The sequence below is a fragment of the Pteropus alecto genome, unplaced genomic scaffold, assembly GCF_000325575.1.
Source record: "Pteropus alecto unplaced genomic scaffold, ASM32557v1 scaffold468, whole genome shotgun sequence".
Lineage (NCBI taxonomy): Eukaryota > Metazoa > Chordata > Mammalia > Chiroptera > Pteropodidae > Pteropus > Pteropus alecto.
Window position 1 is genome coordinate 399,804 of NW_006441394.1, and position 15,254 is coordinate 415,057.

The 15,254-nt window shown below is 41.9% G+C and overlaps 1 protein-coding gene across 2 annotated transcripts in view; it reads left to right on the forward strand.

The window, feature by feature from the left end:
• LOC102895684 (caseinolytic peptidase B protein homolog) overlaps positions 1 to 8,742 on the forward strand; it is a 54,208-nt gene extending 45,466 nt beyond the window's left edge. The window contains exon 5 of one of the 2 annotated variants that reach the window (XM_025051581.1): positions 3,190 to 3,376. In XM_025051581.1, coding sequence (XP_024907349.1) covers positions 3,190 to 3,344 — 155 coding nt within the window. In that variant the 3' untranslated portion in view covers positions 3,345 to 3,376. Of the gene's footprint in view, positions 1 to 3,189; positions 3,377 to 8,704 lie in introns of those variants that run through there. The other variant, XM_015594734.2, reaches the window with a different exon arrangement.
• Positions 8,743 to 15,254: the final 6,512 nt, after the last annotated feature.

Here is a 15,254-nt window from a genome sequence, read left to right on the forward strand (position 1 = left end):
CTTCCTTCCTTCCTTCCTTCCTTCCTTCCTTCCTTCCTTCCTTCCTTCCTTCCTTCATTCATTCCTTCATTCCTTCATTCCTTCATTCCATTGTAATCAAAGACTAGTACATAAAATACATGGCAGGGATCTAGTCTAACTCAGCAATGCCTGGAACAATGCCTGCTTCCTTCCTTCCTTTCTTCCTTTCTTCTTTTCTTCCTCTTTTCTTTTTGATTTTGGTCAGCCACCTCTGAATTTTTTTAACTCATGCTAACCAACCTATATTCTAGATAAGTAGGTAGATATACAACAAAAATATTGGAAAAGACTGTTTTATCCATCATGAAATAAAGATAAATATATTAAGTATCTCTTCTCATTTTGTATGACCTGCAAATTTATTGAATAGGCTTTTTATAGATTCATTTATTAATTTAAAAATAAATGTTAAAAATTTTATTGGTCACATTTCTATATAGCAGGCACTGTTTTAGGCACTGTTGAGTTAGACAAGAACCCTGTCATAATGTACTTTATGTGCTAGTCTTTGCTTAAAATGTTTATAAGGACTCTTATTAAGAGCCCTAGAGCACATGGTCAGGACAATTTTGAAGTATTATTCAATATTCACAACTGTAAATCCACCAAACTTTATTCTTTTCTAGCCATCATTATCATGTCCATAAAATTTTGAGAGATTTTCTCAGATTTCTTGCTAAAATAAAAATGTTTAATATTTGTCATATTTTCTTGACCAGGAACCCCTTCCCAAAAGGGTTTTAGGTTACTCTACATGGTCTGGTCTTGTCCCTTAGGAAACCCATACTGAGTGCCTAAGTGTTTAAGAACTGTTTTAAAAAATACATTCTAGAAATTTTGTCAAGGATCATTGATAAAATTCACTGTTCTGCAGCTTGCATGGTCTACCTCTCTCTGCACTTTTTTTTTTTTTTTTAATTCCAAGCTAACTTAGCCTGCCACAGTTTTCTGGCAGCTCATTCGAGTTTCTCTGGTGTATCAGTTTGGATGTGTTCTGCTCTCCAAATTCATGAGATCTATGGCTAGAGAGGGCCAGTCCTTTAGTATCATCTCAGGGCTCTCCTCTCTGCTTAGCAGACTACACCTTTAGCTCCTACTGAGCCATAGTTTTCTTTTCTTTTTCCATTTAAAGATATCTCATTCTTTCATCCATTCAACCAGTATTTATTGATTGCCTACTGTATGCAAGGCACTATAACCCAGCTCTCTGTCATTCTCATTGATGTAGACAGAAACAAAAGGATCCTGTGGTTCTCTTTTCTTTGGATTGGATTGACTTTTTCACAGGAAGTTACCTGACTTACGGAATGTGTGAGAAAGATAGGGTAGAACAAGAGATGCAAGCCCCTTGCCTAGAGTATGTCTGTGCAAATTCACAGGAAAGTCACAAACTCAAGAAAGTTGGACAGTCCTTCACTATTAAAGCATAGAGTCAATGCCGGAGTCTGTCAAGTTCACTAAATATCTAATCGATATTTCTGTGGGTCTCAGCCTGTGCTCGGTACTGAAGGATAGTGGCAAGTTATAGTTTGTGACCTTGGCAAGACCCCCCAAACTCCAGTAATATATCCCTTGTCTACCTTATCAGTGTTGTTGTAAAGATTGAGAGATAAAGTATGTCAGTGACGTGTGAATTGTAAAGTGCTCTATAGTTGTAATTGCTTGTTAATTTGTTTATAATTCAGCATGTGCTTCCTAGGTATCAGGCACTCTGCCAGATGCTGGAAATACAAAAGTGAATATGTATGGTGTAGCCCCTCAACAGTGCTCCTAGTCAAGTAAGAAGACAGAACTATGAACAAGGCATCTTAGTACAGAATAGTAAATGCAAAGGTAGATGTACAAAGATGTAGACAGCGCTAATACAGGTAGTGATGAGCTCTACCTCAGGGCAGGCTGGTGTCTGGAAAGTGTCACAGGGTAAGTGACTTTGAATTGGGTCTTAAAGATGAATCAGAAATTGCCAGGCCAACTGAGAGAGGGGGGATATACCAAGCAGAAGGAGCCACATATGCAAAGACATGGGGTGGATGGGTGACAGCAGGCAGAATCATCTGTCACAGTGCTCTGAGAGGAACAGCAAGACGTAAGAGTAAAGAAGGAAGTAGGATTCCACGTGGAAGGGAACTTGTAAAGCAGTTCTAGGGAGCTCACAGTGTTTTCTGAAAGCCATCAAAAGATTTTAAGCGGTGTAATGCTCACCTTACATTCACATTTTAAATGGACCATTCTGACAGAGTGTCAGGGAAGGAATTGGAGGGAAGAGATTAGCAATGACTCTTGACTTTTAGGGGATGTTAAAGAATTGAGAATTGGAGGTACTGAGCGACAAACCACTCAAGGGGCACTGAGAGAGGCTAGATGTCTGCCCACCAGGGAGTCTATAAAGGGTATTCTTGCCCTGGGACATTGGATTATATGGCCTCCAAGGTCCCTGTCAGCTGTGTGATATTTAAGGTTCTAGAAACTAAGCTTACCATCAGAGCAGGTAATGTACTTAGAAGAAGTGGGATTTGAACTGGGCTTTGGCGGGGAGGGAGATAAAAAGATATTATAATCAGGGGACACAGCTTGAGCAAAGGCATACAGAGGGGACACATGGGGAGGAAAACATGAAGATCACAGCTACTTCTCTACCAACTCATCCTCTGGTCTTGACCACATTCCATTCAATGCCTTGAGCCCCACCCATGCCCACTCCAGGAGAGTTCCACTTGTGGCTGGCTGATGGGTGGTGGGCCCCAATCCTCAGGTGGAGGAGGCAGTAAATTAGTGGTAACAGAAAACAAGTTGCCCAGCCGGGGATGCCTCTGGCTGCTTGTAAGTAACTGTTATGAACATTGGGTGTCTGGTGCTGTCAGAAATGCAAGCGAGCACTCTGAACGCCTCTCATATGTACAATTAAAACAATAAAACATGGCAGAAACGTGGCTGGAGCATACTATAAATCAGCTTCTCTTCTCAGCTCCAAGTGGCAGCTGAATAAAGATGAGTTGTAGAGAAACTGGATTGGCATAGGCCCTTCTGGAGAGAGAGGGTAGTGGGCCTGGCTTTCTAGGCTGGACCTGCCATAGTCAACCCCACCTGCCCAGGTGACCCTTTCCTACAGCTCCAGGAGCTACAGGTCCTGTCCTGCTGCAGCTGACCTCCCCATCTCTGTGTCTTCAGATGGGGGACAGGACGGTGCAAGCTGGCGCATCACAAACCAGTGGACAAATGCCCTGGAGTTCAGGAGATGGCTAAGAGTCCCCACTGGCGGTAATGGAACTGCTATAATACTTCTCCCCATCCCTGGGACATGCCAAGGAGTGGTCTCATCCTAGCTCATCTATATAGTATAAGTTAACCATCCAGCACCCACTGCATGCCCAGCCCAACCCAGGTGTGGCAGAGAGGATGTATGCCCTGGGAGGGCACAGACTTAGATGGGAGTAATAAGGCTTGCAAGGAAATAAAAATCACCTAGAGAGCTTGTTAAAACAGAATCCTGGGCTGCACTCCCAGAAATGCTGATCCAGTAGGTCTTGGGATGGGACCTGAGATTTTGTATTTCTAACAGGCCCCCATTTCTTGAGTAGCATAATCTAGACTACAGGTGTTAGTTGTGGCCTTGAGCTTGAACTGCTTTAAAAAATTCATCTGGACCTTCTTCTCCCTGGAAGAGACCTCATTTTGCCACTTTAAGCTTTACTCCCAGAGAGGCTGTGTGCTTATGCCATGGTATTATGAGTGTACAGAGCAATTTTCTGTACCTCAGAGGCTCTGTCTCCTTATTTGTAAAATAAAGAGTTAGAGATAGTATATTTATCTCTAGCCTAAAACATGGAACATAGAAGGAATTCTATTAATGTAAATTTCTGTTTTTATATCATCATCTTCATCATACTCTCATGGAACTTCATGAGAACGTCATGAAGTCTTTGACACAGCCTTCCAAATGCTTTTCAGTGGTAGCAAACTATTATCTTCAAAGAACCAAACATTATTTAAAGTCCAAAGAATGGCTATCACCTGACTGCATGACCTTGGACAGATCTCTTTATCTGTCTGAGTTTTGATTTTCTCATCTATAGAAAATGTTTCCTATATCATAGGTTTATTATAAAGATCAAATTGAACTACTTATGGAAGAACTTGAGAAAATACAAGGCATCATGCAAATATAAGATACTAGCAAGAACAGTAATTAATAATCATTAAAATTGAAGACATGACCAAGATAATATTCGGCGAGGATCCAGTCAGAGATACGGATAACAAGGACTATCAGAACTCAGTCAAGGAAATAAAATGATATTTGAGCCTTGAAGTATAAGAAGGTTTTATGGAGGGCCTGTCGGTGGGTGCAGTTGGGTGTGAGCCAAGAAGAGGTATGTTTATGTCCAAAACATTCAGAGATGGGAAACAAAAAAAAATGTTTCAGGCCAGCAAGTGAACTTGTTAGGGTGAAGCATGCACACAGCAGGATTTGTTTTAGAGAATAATGAGCAGTAAAGACACCATAAACTGGATCCAGAGCAAATGCTGGGACTTTATATCCTTTAGACAAAGAGGAGCCTTGAGGGTCCTAGAGAAGAGGGCACTGCAGGACCTGATTCCTTCCAGACTGGAGAAGCAGGAAGAGGTGATAATAAGATGACAATGATGGTGATAGCTGTAGCAGCAGTAGGCAACATTTATTGATACTTGCTGTGTGCTCACAGCAACCTTATGATGTAGGCATTAAAGACACTGAGACAGAGAGATAATGCCAAATACCAGCAGAACATCTCTCTTGTAGAGAACCCAGCAACCATATCAGCCTGTGTGTGCCCCACACGTAGTCAGCTCAGAACCTCTGGCTTGTTCAGAGTCTTGGAAGGCTTGGGAATCTGCCAAGCCAAAAGCTGTTTGGGTAAGTTATTATTTTTCATAATGTCCCTGACTCTTCCTCATCATTGTCAGAGCCTTGTCGCACCTCCAGGGCCAGTGGTTCTGCATGTAATTTCTCAGCAGTGCTGGCCACTATAGAGTCACCAGGATGGACAACACACTGTCAGTCCATCAGGGCTTTTTGCTAACTTCAAGATTAAGTGCATCAGCCAGTTAGGTTAATTGTGTCCATCCTTCTCCCCCTACAAACCTGTATATATATATTTGACTAGGAGAGGGAGATAGACTAGTTGACATGTTTTATTTAAAAGAATAAATTTGATGCATTTATAAAAATAAGAAAATGTGGGATGGGCTGGCAAAGAACTAGTATGATTTTTAACTGATTTACATATTTCGTGTATAAATATTTTTTCATCAAAAGTTCCAAATCAGGGATAGGTCCCACACACCACACAAAATATATTAGAGACATTTATATGGATAGCAGGAAGGGAGACAGAGGGCTGAAATTTTCCAGGCACCCAGTGATTGATGGGGGCTGAGGCTCCCCCTGACGCTTTATTGAGTTTCCGATGATTATCTCTCGCTGAGACATTTTTTACAGATGACGGTCGAGCTGTCACAATGGACCATGGGGGAAAAAAACCAACAATAATAACACTTTAATCTTTTTACTGCACTGCTCCCTAGTATCTCAGATTCATCTTCCCTGACGCACGCAGTTCATTATTCTGCCCCTCCCTGGATGGGAAATAAAGGAAAATAAATATATATGTAGACACACTTACCCACATACATACACACACACGGAGTGTATAAAAGAGACCACCTCAGAACCAGAGAGGGGCAGAATTTATTGTTCTTTTTGCAAGTGTTGAGGTTTATTAGTAGAGATGCTGGGTTGGCTTGGAATTGGCTATTAATTACAGCATTTTGTATTTGTTTTTTATTGGAAGTTTTTAACATCTTGAAGAAAAAGCAGAGGAGAGACAAGCAGGTGTAGAGATGGGAGCACAGAGGGACCAAGTTTGGTCAACCAAGTAGCATAGCCGGCTGAGAGGCAGAGAGAGCAGTCTCCTTCCTCTTGTTGCCAGCCCTGCCTAGAGGATTTCTGGAGCTGTAAGAATACTGCTTTGGTTAGGATGAGGATAGGTGGGGGTGACGGGGAGAGGGCGAACTCAAAGTATAGGACAAATCAGAGGGAACCTAGATACCTGTGAGCATGTTACTTCTCTGAGAGTTACAAGAGGGGGAGAGCAGGGGAGGTTCAAATAGGGTACTGAAGGGTCTATAGGTAATAGTAACAGATTCTTAAGAGTTTGCCTTATCTTTGAATTTTTTTTAAAGTAGTCAAAATGGTATAATGAACTACCATGTACGATCAGCTACCTTCAATATTTAATAACATGGTCAATGTTGTTTTATCTATACTCCCCATCTACTTCCTCCCCCCACCTCCCGTATTATTTTTACCATCTCTGGGACATATCAATAGCAATGTGTGGATCTAATTTAGATCCTGATTCAAACAAATTATAAAATTGACATTTATAAGACAGTTGGAAATTTGCATATCTTTGACGGCATGAAGGTGAAACATGGGCTTTGGAAAGCTCCACCTGGGTGCGTGGTCAAAGGAGGGATCCTGGGTCAGAGAGGGTGCCACACTAACTGTCCAGAGCCACAGGCAGGGTCAACAGCTTGTCTTAAAGTTCGAGGTCAGCTTTCCTGCTCTCCCCCTTCGCTTTCATGGGAACGTGAGAAGATGGGCTTGGGGTTCCTTCTTGTGAAAGACTGTACTTACTGTGTCTCCAGTAAAGTGAGTGCTGACTCAGTCTTCTCTTTAACTCATCAAATCTTTTCTGAACTCCAACTATGTGCCAGTTCCCATGCTACACTCTGATAAAGTAATAATGAGGTGAGCATGATCTTCTTTTTAAGGAGAAATCTTCTAGTCCTTGGGCAAAGAGCATGGTGTATCTGAGAACCATTTTCAGACAAGGTCTGGTCCTCCAGCTATAGGCCAGCCTTCTCTGTGTGATGGATAAAGAGATCTACAAGACACACTAGCTATCCTTTAAGAACCTGCTTGGGGAAACATTTTAACAACCATTCACTAAAGAAGTATTTATTGAGCACCTGCCATGTTCAAGAGTATACACTTGAAGCAATCTGAGAACACACAAGACTATGTAAAAGATATTAATTTGATTAAACTAGACATTACTAGAATGTATAGAGGAAAGGGAGAATCCATAAAAATCAGACTGCTTAATTTGTAAAGGATAGGTAAAACATTGATAAGTAAAAGGGAAGAATAGTGAGGCGTATAGGGAAAAGAGTACAAGCCTTGAGGTTGAACAGACCAGCTCTGTCATTGACTATTGATATGACCTGAAACAAGCTACATAACCTAAGTTCTGGTTTCTTCATTAGTATGGTTCTTATGAGGAAAACAGTTGTAAAGTTCCTAGCACAATATCGGGCACATAGTTAGTGTTCAATAAATGGAGGCCATTATTTTCTAAGAGTCATATATTTACCTGAGTATTGGAGGAAGATTCTTAGTTCTGGAATATTAGCCTTCAGGACTCACCTGTGACCCTCCACTGAGTGTAAAGTCAGCTCCCAGCAATGAGCCTGACATATTCTACAGTATTAGTGGTAATTCTAGCCAGGGTTAGCGTGGCATCAGGAAGAGATAAGGGCACAATAATAAACTTATTACCTTTTACTGAGTCCTTACTATATGCCAGGCAATGCATTCAGCTCCTACATACTTTTTTAAAAAAATATAACAGCTTTATTGAAATTTAATTCATATGCTGTACAATTCAGTCATTTGGAGTGCATAATTCAATGGTTTATCGTATATTCACAAGAGTTGTGCAGCCATCACCACAGTTAATTTTAGAATATTTTCATTACCCCATAAAGGAACCCCATAGCCATTATCAGTCATTCTCTCTTTTACCTCTCAACTTCCACTAGCCTTAGACAACCACTAATCCACTTTCTGTCTTCATAGATTTGCCTATTCTGGACATGTCACATAAATGGAACCATATATAACGTGTTCTTTTTGTGACTGGCTTCTTTCACTTAGCGTGTTTTCAAGGTCCATCCACATTGTAGCATGTATCAGTACTTTATTCCTTTTTCATGGTCAAATAATATTTCATAGATATGCCACATTTATTTATCTGTTCATCAGTTGAGGGACTTTTGGATTGTTTCTGCTTTTGGCTGTTATGAATAATGCTGCTATGGATGTTTGTGTACAAGTTTTTGTGTGGACATAATGTTTTCAATTTTCTTGGGTTTATATCTAGAAGTAAAATTGCTGGGTCATATAGTAAGTCTGTGTCTAACCTTTTGAGGAACTGACAGATTGTTATCCAAAGTAGCTGCACCATTTTGCATTTCTACCACCTGTGTATGAGGGATCCAGTTTCTCTGCATCCTTACTAGCACTTGATATTGCCTGTCTTTTACTTTAGCCATCCTAGTATGTGTAAAGTGGTATCTTGTGGTTTTGATTTGCATTTCCCTGATGGCTAATGATATTGAGCTTCTTTCTGTGCATTCTTGGCCATTTGTATAGCTTCTTTGGAGAAATATCTACTCAGATCCTCTGTGTGTTTTTTAATTGAGTTTGTCACTTAATCTTCTTAGATAGGTGATATTTATTTCGCAGGTGAGGAAACATTCTCAGAGATGTTAAGTATTTTGATCAAAGTCACACAGTTAGTGAGTTTTGCTTCCCAATCTGACTGACTCTGACCGCTCTGCTCTTTCTAATATACAGTGCTTCCCATTTGGAGAAATTAACTGGGACCAGTCCAATAGGAGAGGCCTCCAAAAGTCAAACAGAAGAATGTAGATATATTACATGTTCCAGGACAGGGGAAGACATGTTAATTTGAAAATTGCCATTTCCTGGATGCCATATCCTAGGAGCTCTAACTTTCTAAACATGGGGCTTGGGAAGAGTGTTCTAGTACCCAGACATCCTTTGCTTTCTTGGAGCAGAACCAGGTGGGTAGAGGTGGAGTGGGTTTGGCCAGCCTTACATCTTTTTTGTGTTCTTCACAAGAACACAAAAGATCATCTAATGCAGTGCTTCTCAGAATCTTCTTGGAAGAACAACACAAGGGGCTTTTTAAAATGTACATTGCCAGCCCCTGCCTGCTGAATCCGAATCGCCAAAGTGGGAGCCCAAGAATCAAAGTTTTTTTATAAGTTACCCAGGTGATTCTGTTCCCACTAAAGTTTGAGAACTCCTGATGTAGAAAAACTTCTCTTTTTTAAAAATAGAGAATCTGGGGCATAGAGGGATAGAGATACATATCAAGTTAATGAAAGAGCTATTTTTAAACCCAGTTCTCTTGTCTCCTGGTCTGTTGTTCTTGCTGTTCCCCATGCTGCTTAATTCATTAACAAATACCATTGTGTGCCCATAGCTTTCAAGATAGAGTCCAAACCCCTCTCGGGATCAGGCTTCTGCCTATCTGGGCAACCTCATATCTGCTCACTGCTCCACCCACCTTCACTTGAGGCTCACTGAAGGTCTCCTAGTTTCTTGAGTGGACAGGTAATGTGGTCTTTACCCTCTAGCCTTTGCAAATGCCACTTCCTGTCCTGGAATGCCCTTTTCCCCCTCTCTACCTGGCAAGCTCCCCCTCATCCTCAAGACAGTTCTGGGAGATTCCTTCCCAAGACACATGACACGTGCCCCATCTTTGCAGCCATCAGACCCCGTGCATGCATACCTCTCATAGTACTTCCATTACTGAGGTGCTCAGTGGTGGTGTGCTCATGGGCAGATGAATAGATGAACGCTCTGGTGCGCTTATTGCTGAAGCTGCACGGAAAACTGAAATGATGCTATGGGAGGTACATATAGAAAATATTATAATTAGTTACTATCATCCATGAAGAACCTAGGATCTAACTAGGGAGTCAGAACAGCAGTGAAAGTTTTAACATAAGAAGATATTACAAGAGATGTAAGACAATAAATAACTGGTAAATGGGTACACACATTCCACATGACAGGTAGGTATCCAGGGCAGAGCTGAGGGGAGAGGACTTCCTGGAAAAGGAGGCCTTGAATTGGTCTTTAAAGAACAGGTAGGATTTAGAGAGGAAGGCTGATTTTCCAGGTTGTAGAAGGAAATGAAGAGCCTTGTCCTCTCCTGGGATGGTCTCATGTGACCCAGCACAGGGAGTCTCCCTCTTGCCCCATCCCATGGCTGAAGACAAATGCAACAGGTAGAGCCAACAGCACCACAGAGGTTCAAGAAGCAGCCTTTGATGCTGGCAGTAAGATGACTGTCTCTTAGGTTGTCCTGTAGATTTCATGTGGTTGTAGATACAAAACACCTTGGGTGGGAGGAAGTGAAAACCCAGAGGCTTCTTCCCAGAGACTCTTAATAAGAATTTAGCTTGGTCTCTGAGCTTCAAGCCAGGTGTGCTGACCCTGGGTTATGTGAGGCTTGAGCCTGTGGGCATTGGGCAAAAGCTATGTATGCAGTATGGAGGATGGAGCCAGGCAGGCTCGGGGTCTAGTCCTAGTCCACCACCGACTAGCAGTGCCAGTTGAGCAGGCAACCTAACCTCTTTACCTCTGTCTGTTGTTTAGTAGAGAGAATCATACTTGACCTGTCTGCCCTAGGCTGTCATGAAGGTAAGGGAATGATCGCATGGAAGTGCTCTCCAAACTGTAAAAGGCTGCACGAATATAAGGGGTTATTCTCATGTTTGTCATACTAGTCGTAGAGGTTCCCTCTCAAGGAGACACGTTCACATCTTTAAAGGCAAGGGCACTGCTAGACACTCCATGACATTAGATGGCACAGCACCTGGGATTGGCGGGTAGAAGCCAAGCCCGAGGGAGAGGAGCTTATAGTTAGGGTTGCCTGTCCTCTGCGCAAGGCAGCAGTGATAGAGCTTTTGTTATCTGGACACCACCTATCTTGTCTCATATACCTTTTTTCAAAACCTCCCCCAATAGACTTAGCAGGATGAGGATAGGGTTCATTTCTGATTCATCTCTATGTACCCAGCATCTAACCCAAGGAAGGAAGCAACTTTAGTAAATGTATGTTCATGGTAATGTTTTTAAAAACTTCTAATCAGATTTGAACTCATAATATTTAAATATTTAGCATTCTTCAGATTATTGTTTATCATACCCATTTTACAGATAGAAGAACTTAGTAAGTGGCACAACTAAGATTTAGGACTGTATGACTCTGTTACTTTAAATCACTATTTCTCATTGTGGGAGGCAGTGGATTTTGTTTTTGTTTTTTGCAGTTTCAGCAGTGCTGATGAGTGGCCAGGGCTATATGAAGGGCTTCAGGGACTTCTTTCACTTCTGCTGACTCCTTGGCACTGCTGAGGCCAGGAATCCTGCAGAGTATGTATCAGGCACATACCTGCCACAGTACCCAGGCATAGGTTTTGCAACATCAGAAGGCAGAGGCGAGAGCAGAAGGATGACAGAATGATGCTTTGTCACCCTCCCCGTGACGTAGTGATGCTGTAGGAAGTCACCTACTGAAGAAACAGAAATGGCTGACTTGGAGGGGAAGCAGGAGCCTGAGCCCATCTCACCCAGTGGTGGAATCAAGTTGGTAGATGTCTTTATTGAGAGGAGGACCAGCTGTAAACATAGAGCCTCAAAAGATTACCATAATGGCCAGCTGGTTGGTGAGCCAGTCTTGGATGAGTCACTTTAGCTTCCATAGATTTACATACTCATCTTCAGTGGTGGTGCCGGGTAAGTGTATGAGGGTGCATGCTATACCTTTCCACCTTTAGCCACTTTTCGGAGGATGGAAAAGAGTATGAGATCCAATGAGCTGGGAACTTCAGCAAGATGATCTGGGACAGAGCTTCTAAAACTGTGATGGGGGAAAGAGGTTATTGTTAAGAGCACGAAACAGGCCTAACTGACTGATTGTGGCATCCTTCTATCTATCTTCATCTATAAAATGGGGAGAGTAAACTTACACCTCACAGGGATTATTCTGAAATAAGTAACTAAAAATATTTTACAGATTATAATACTCTGCTCAATTCCAAAGAGTGTTCTGTGGAACACCAGTACTTCAGGATTTTAAGAGGAGTTAGGTGGAAGGAACCTGTCAAATAAGAGACTACTGAGTAACACCAAATTAAACAGATGGTTCTTAACTCAGAGCTATGCCTTTCTGAGGGGAAAAGTGTATGCAGGATTTCCCGAATGGACCTCTTTTCACAGAGAGACTACACTTTTGGAAGCCCAAGCCTAGACAGTAAGGATAACAGCTGAAATTTACTGAGAGGTACTGTATGCCAGGCACTGTTCCAAGCCTCTTTACTCCTAGTGTCTAATTTAATCCTTACAGTATCCCTGAGAGAGTACTGTTATCATCTTCATTTACAGATAAAGAAACTTGGCACAGAGAGGTTAGGTAAGATTACACAGTCAGTTCAGAACTAGGATCCCAGTGCAAGTGGTCTGGCTCCAGAGCTCACTTATTTAACAGCCACACTCTGCTGCCTCTACTAAATACTTGTTGACTGACATTATTATTCCAAAAAAACAAGGCAATATCAAGGCCTTGTTTATGAATTATGTATTTATTTGCTAATTCAGCAAGTATTTGTGAAGCACATTTATGGTCAGACACCGTAGTAGGCTCTGGAGATACACTGTGGAGAAGATAGTCACACTTCCTGTCCTCATTGAGCTTTTGGTCTGGTGTAGAGCATAGTCAACTAAATAGGCGATTGCAATAGAATGCAATAAATACTGTAATTGGAGGATGACTGAGGTGCTGGGGAGCTCTTAGGAGCAGTAACTGCCTCACACTTAGAAAGAATCACTGGAGGAAGTGACTTCAGGCCTAAAAATGAATTAGAGTTAGCAAGCTGAAGGCACAGGAGAGGGGAAATGTTCCAGGCAGTGGAATACTATTTGCAAAAGCTCAGAGGCAAATAAGAGCACTAGACAGGGGATGGTGAAAGATGAGACCTCAGAGGTGAGCAGAGGCCTTCCTCATGGACATTCCTTATTAGCTGGGCTGTGGTGCTGGCACTCTGGTAACATTTGTCCCTGAACGGAACAGCCCCAGCTGTATTCCTGGAGTTCATTTTATGGTAAGCACCCTGCATATAGCTCTTATCATTGCATTTGTGAAACATAATTTGTTCAGTGGTCTGAATCTTGCATTAGACTCTTGTTCATTAGTGTATCTCCAGCAGCTACCACCATGCATTGGAGCTCATTAAATGTTGTTTGTTGAATGAATGATGTGTTTTCTTTGTAAAATGGATTGCACCCTTCCTACTTACTTGAGCCAACTATCACTTTTCCTCAGGTTCATCATTATATCCAGCAGTTAATGTCCTATGTGGCAATTCAGTGATGCCCTTAGGGGCTTTTGAGGTGCTGTATTCTGTGAATTCCTTCTTCACTCTTTATTGTGTTGTTCTTTTCCTTCCCTGCCTGGCCAACACTTGATTGTAATCAATCTGCTTGATTCTTTTCCTTTTCTTAATCTGCAGTGGGCTGGAAACAAGATCACTTACCATGATTTGATAAGACTGTTTGCTACTAAGAGTTAATAATCTCTGAGTTAGGTCCTAAAGGGCTCTCTTATGGGAAAAATGCAGATGCCATTGCATATGGGACTTGTGTGTTAGCTACTCAGAGACCTTTTTCCTGTTCTCCCTGCTCCAGAAAAGGTCAGATAACACTCAGGGGGTGGAGGGTCATCAGTTTGGAGACCCTCTGTCTGGTGGAGAAGAGGTTATCAACTTCATTCCATAGACCACAAGAAAGTGGTTTGTTCTCAGCTACCTACTCCACCAACTTCATTTTGGCCAAACATTTGAAATGCTTCTACCTACACTACCTTATCTGGATGCTGGCTACAAACCTCTGACCATTCCCTATTAAGGCAAGTTCTGTAGAGAGTATAGCTGCACCTTTACCTAAGCAGGGAAGGAAGGGGGAGTAAGAGCCAAGACTGGGACCAGACATCTAGGCTCTGAGCTCTTTTCTCTGGGTCTGATATGCTCATTTGCAAGATGAGGGTGACAGCATAATATGATGGGGAGAAAGAGTAAAGACTCAATTAGACCTGAGTTCTAATCCCCACTCAGCCGCGTATTAGCTGTGTGACCTGTGTGCTTCAGTTTCCTCATCAATAAAATGGGAGTGATAACTACCTACTATATAAGGTAGTTACGAGAATTAAATGGATTATGTGAAGTGACCATGCCAGGCACAGAGTAGAAGAAGGTCAGTAAATGAAGTCTGTTAGTATTAGGAGGAGACATGGCAGTCTTCTGGCTTTTGGAACTTTAAATAGGAGGTCTAGTTTTGCTGGAGGGGACAGTGCATAGACTCCATTCCAAGACCGCTTGGAAAAGAATGGTTGAGGAATTGTCTGGTGTTTTTGAATACTTAGGCAAGGTTACCTCTTGACTGAATTATACCCCCTACCCGGTGTGAGAGAAGAGTAACCTTTGCAGGCCCTGTGCCATGGGCTAGGGTATAAGAGGATTCAGGTAGACAGGACCCAAATACCACTTTGAGTGAACTCGGTTTAGGAGATAACATACATAAAGATAACATAAGACAGTTACTTTGATCATTTCTACATGAGGCAGAAAGAAACTCATCACCTGAGCAGGATAGCTATTCTGTGGGGTCTCAGTTCCCAAGGGAAACCTCAGAGGTAGGGTACCCTTTCAATTTATTGTCTAGACTGGGACTGTGCAGGACAACAGGCAAAAACCAGGTTTGTCCTGAGTGAACAGGGACGTGTGTGGTCACCCAACCCAGAGGGTCCTATAAAAGTGAGAGAACTGGTTTTAGGTCCTTTTATATGAAATTGGAGAGGAAGAGTCATGCATATTAGCACTACAGTGAGCCTGGGGGTTTTGGTTCTTTGACCACATGGAATGCCGTTGTTCTTACCTTCAAAAGAAACGTTTACAGTGCATTTATTAAGGGTAAAAAAAAAGCATATTACAAAATTGCAATTTAGTAAATTCCAATTTCGTAGGATATATATGCATATGCGCGCGCGCGCGCGCACACACACACACACACACACACACACACACACACACACCCAGAATATTAAGTGTAGTTTCTCAAGTTGTTAAGATATTGATCCCTTCTTTGTAATTTTCTGTAGTTTTAAAATTTGAATGGCTTTTATAAATTAAGAAAAGGTCTTATCAAAATAATATTAAATTCTCAATTGTAAACATCTTCAGAGCAGAGGGGTATGTTAACTGTTCTGCTAAGAACAGCCTTTGTCTCCCGCACTATTCATCCCCTATCTCTCCCC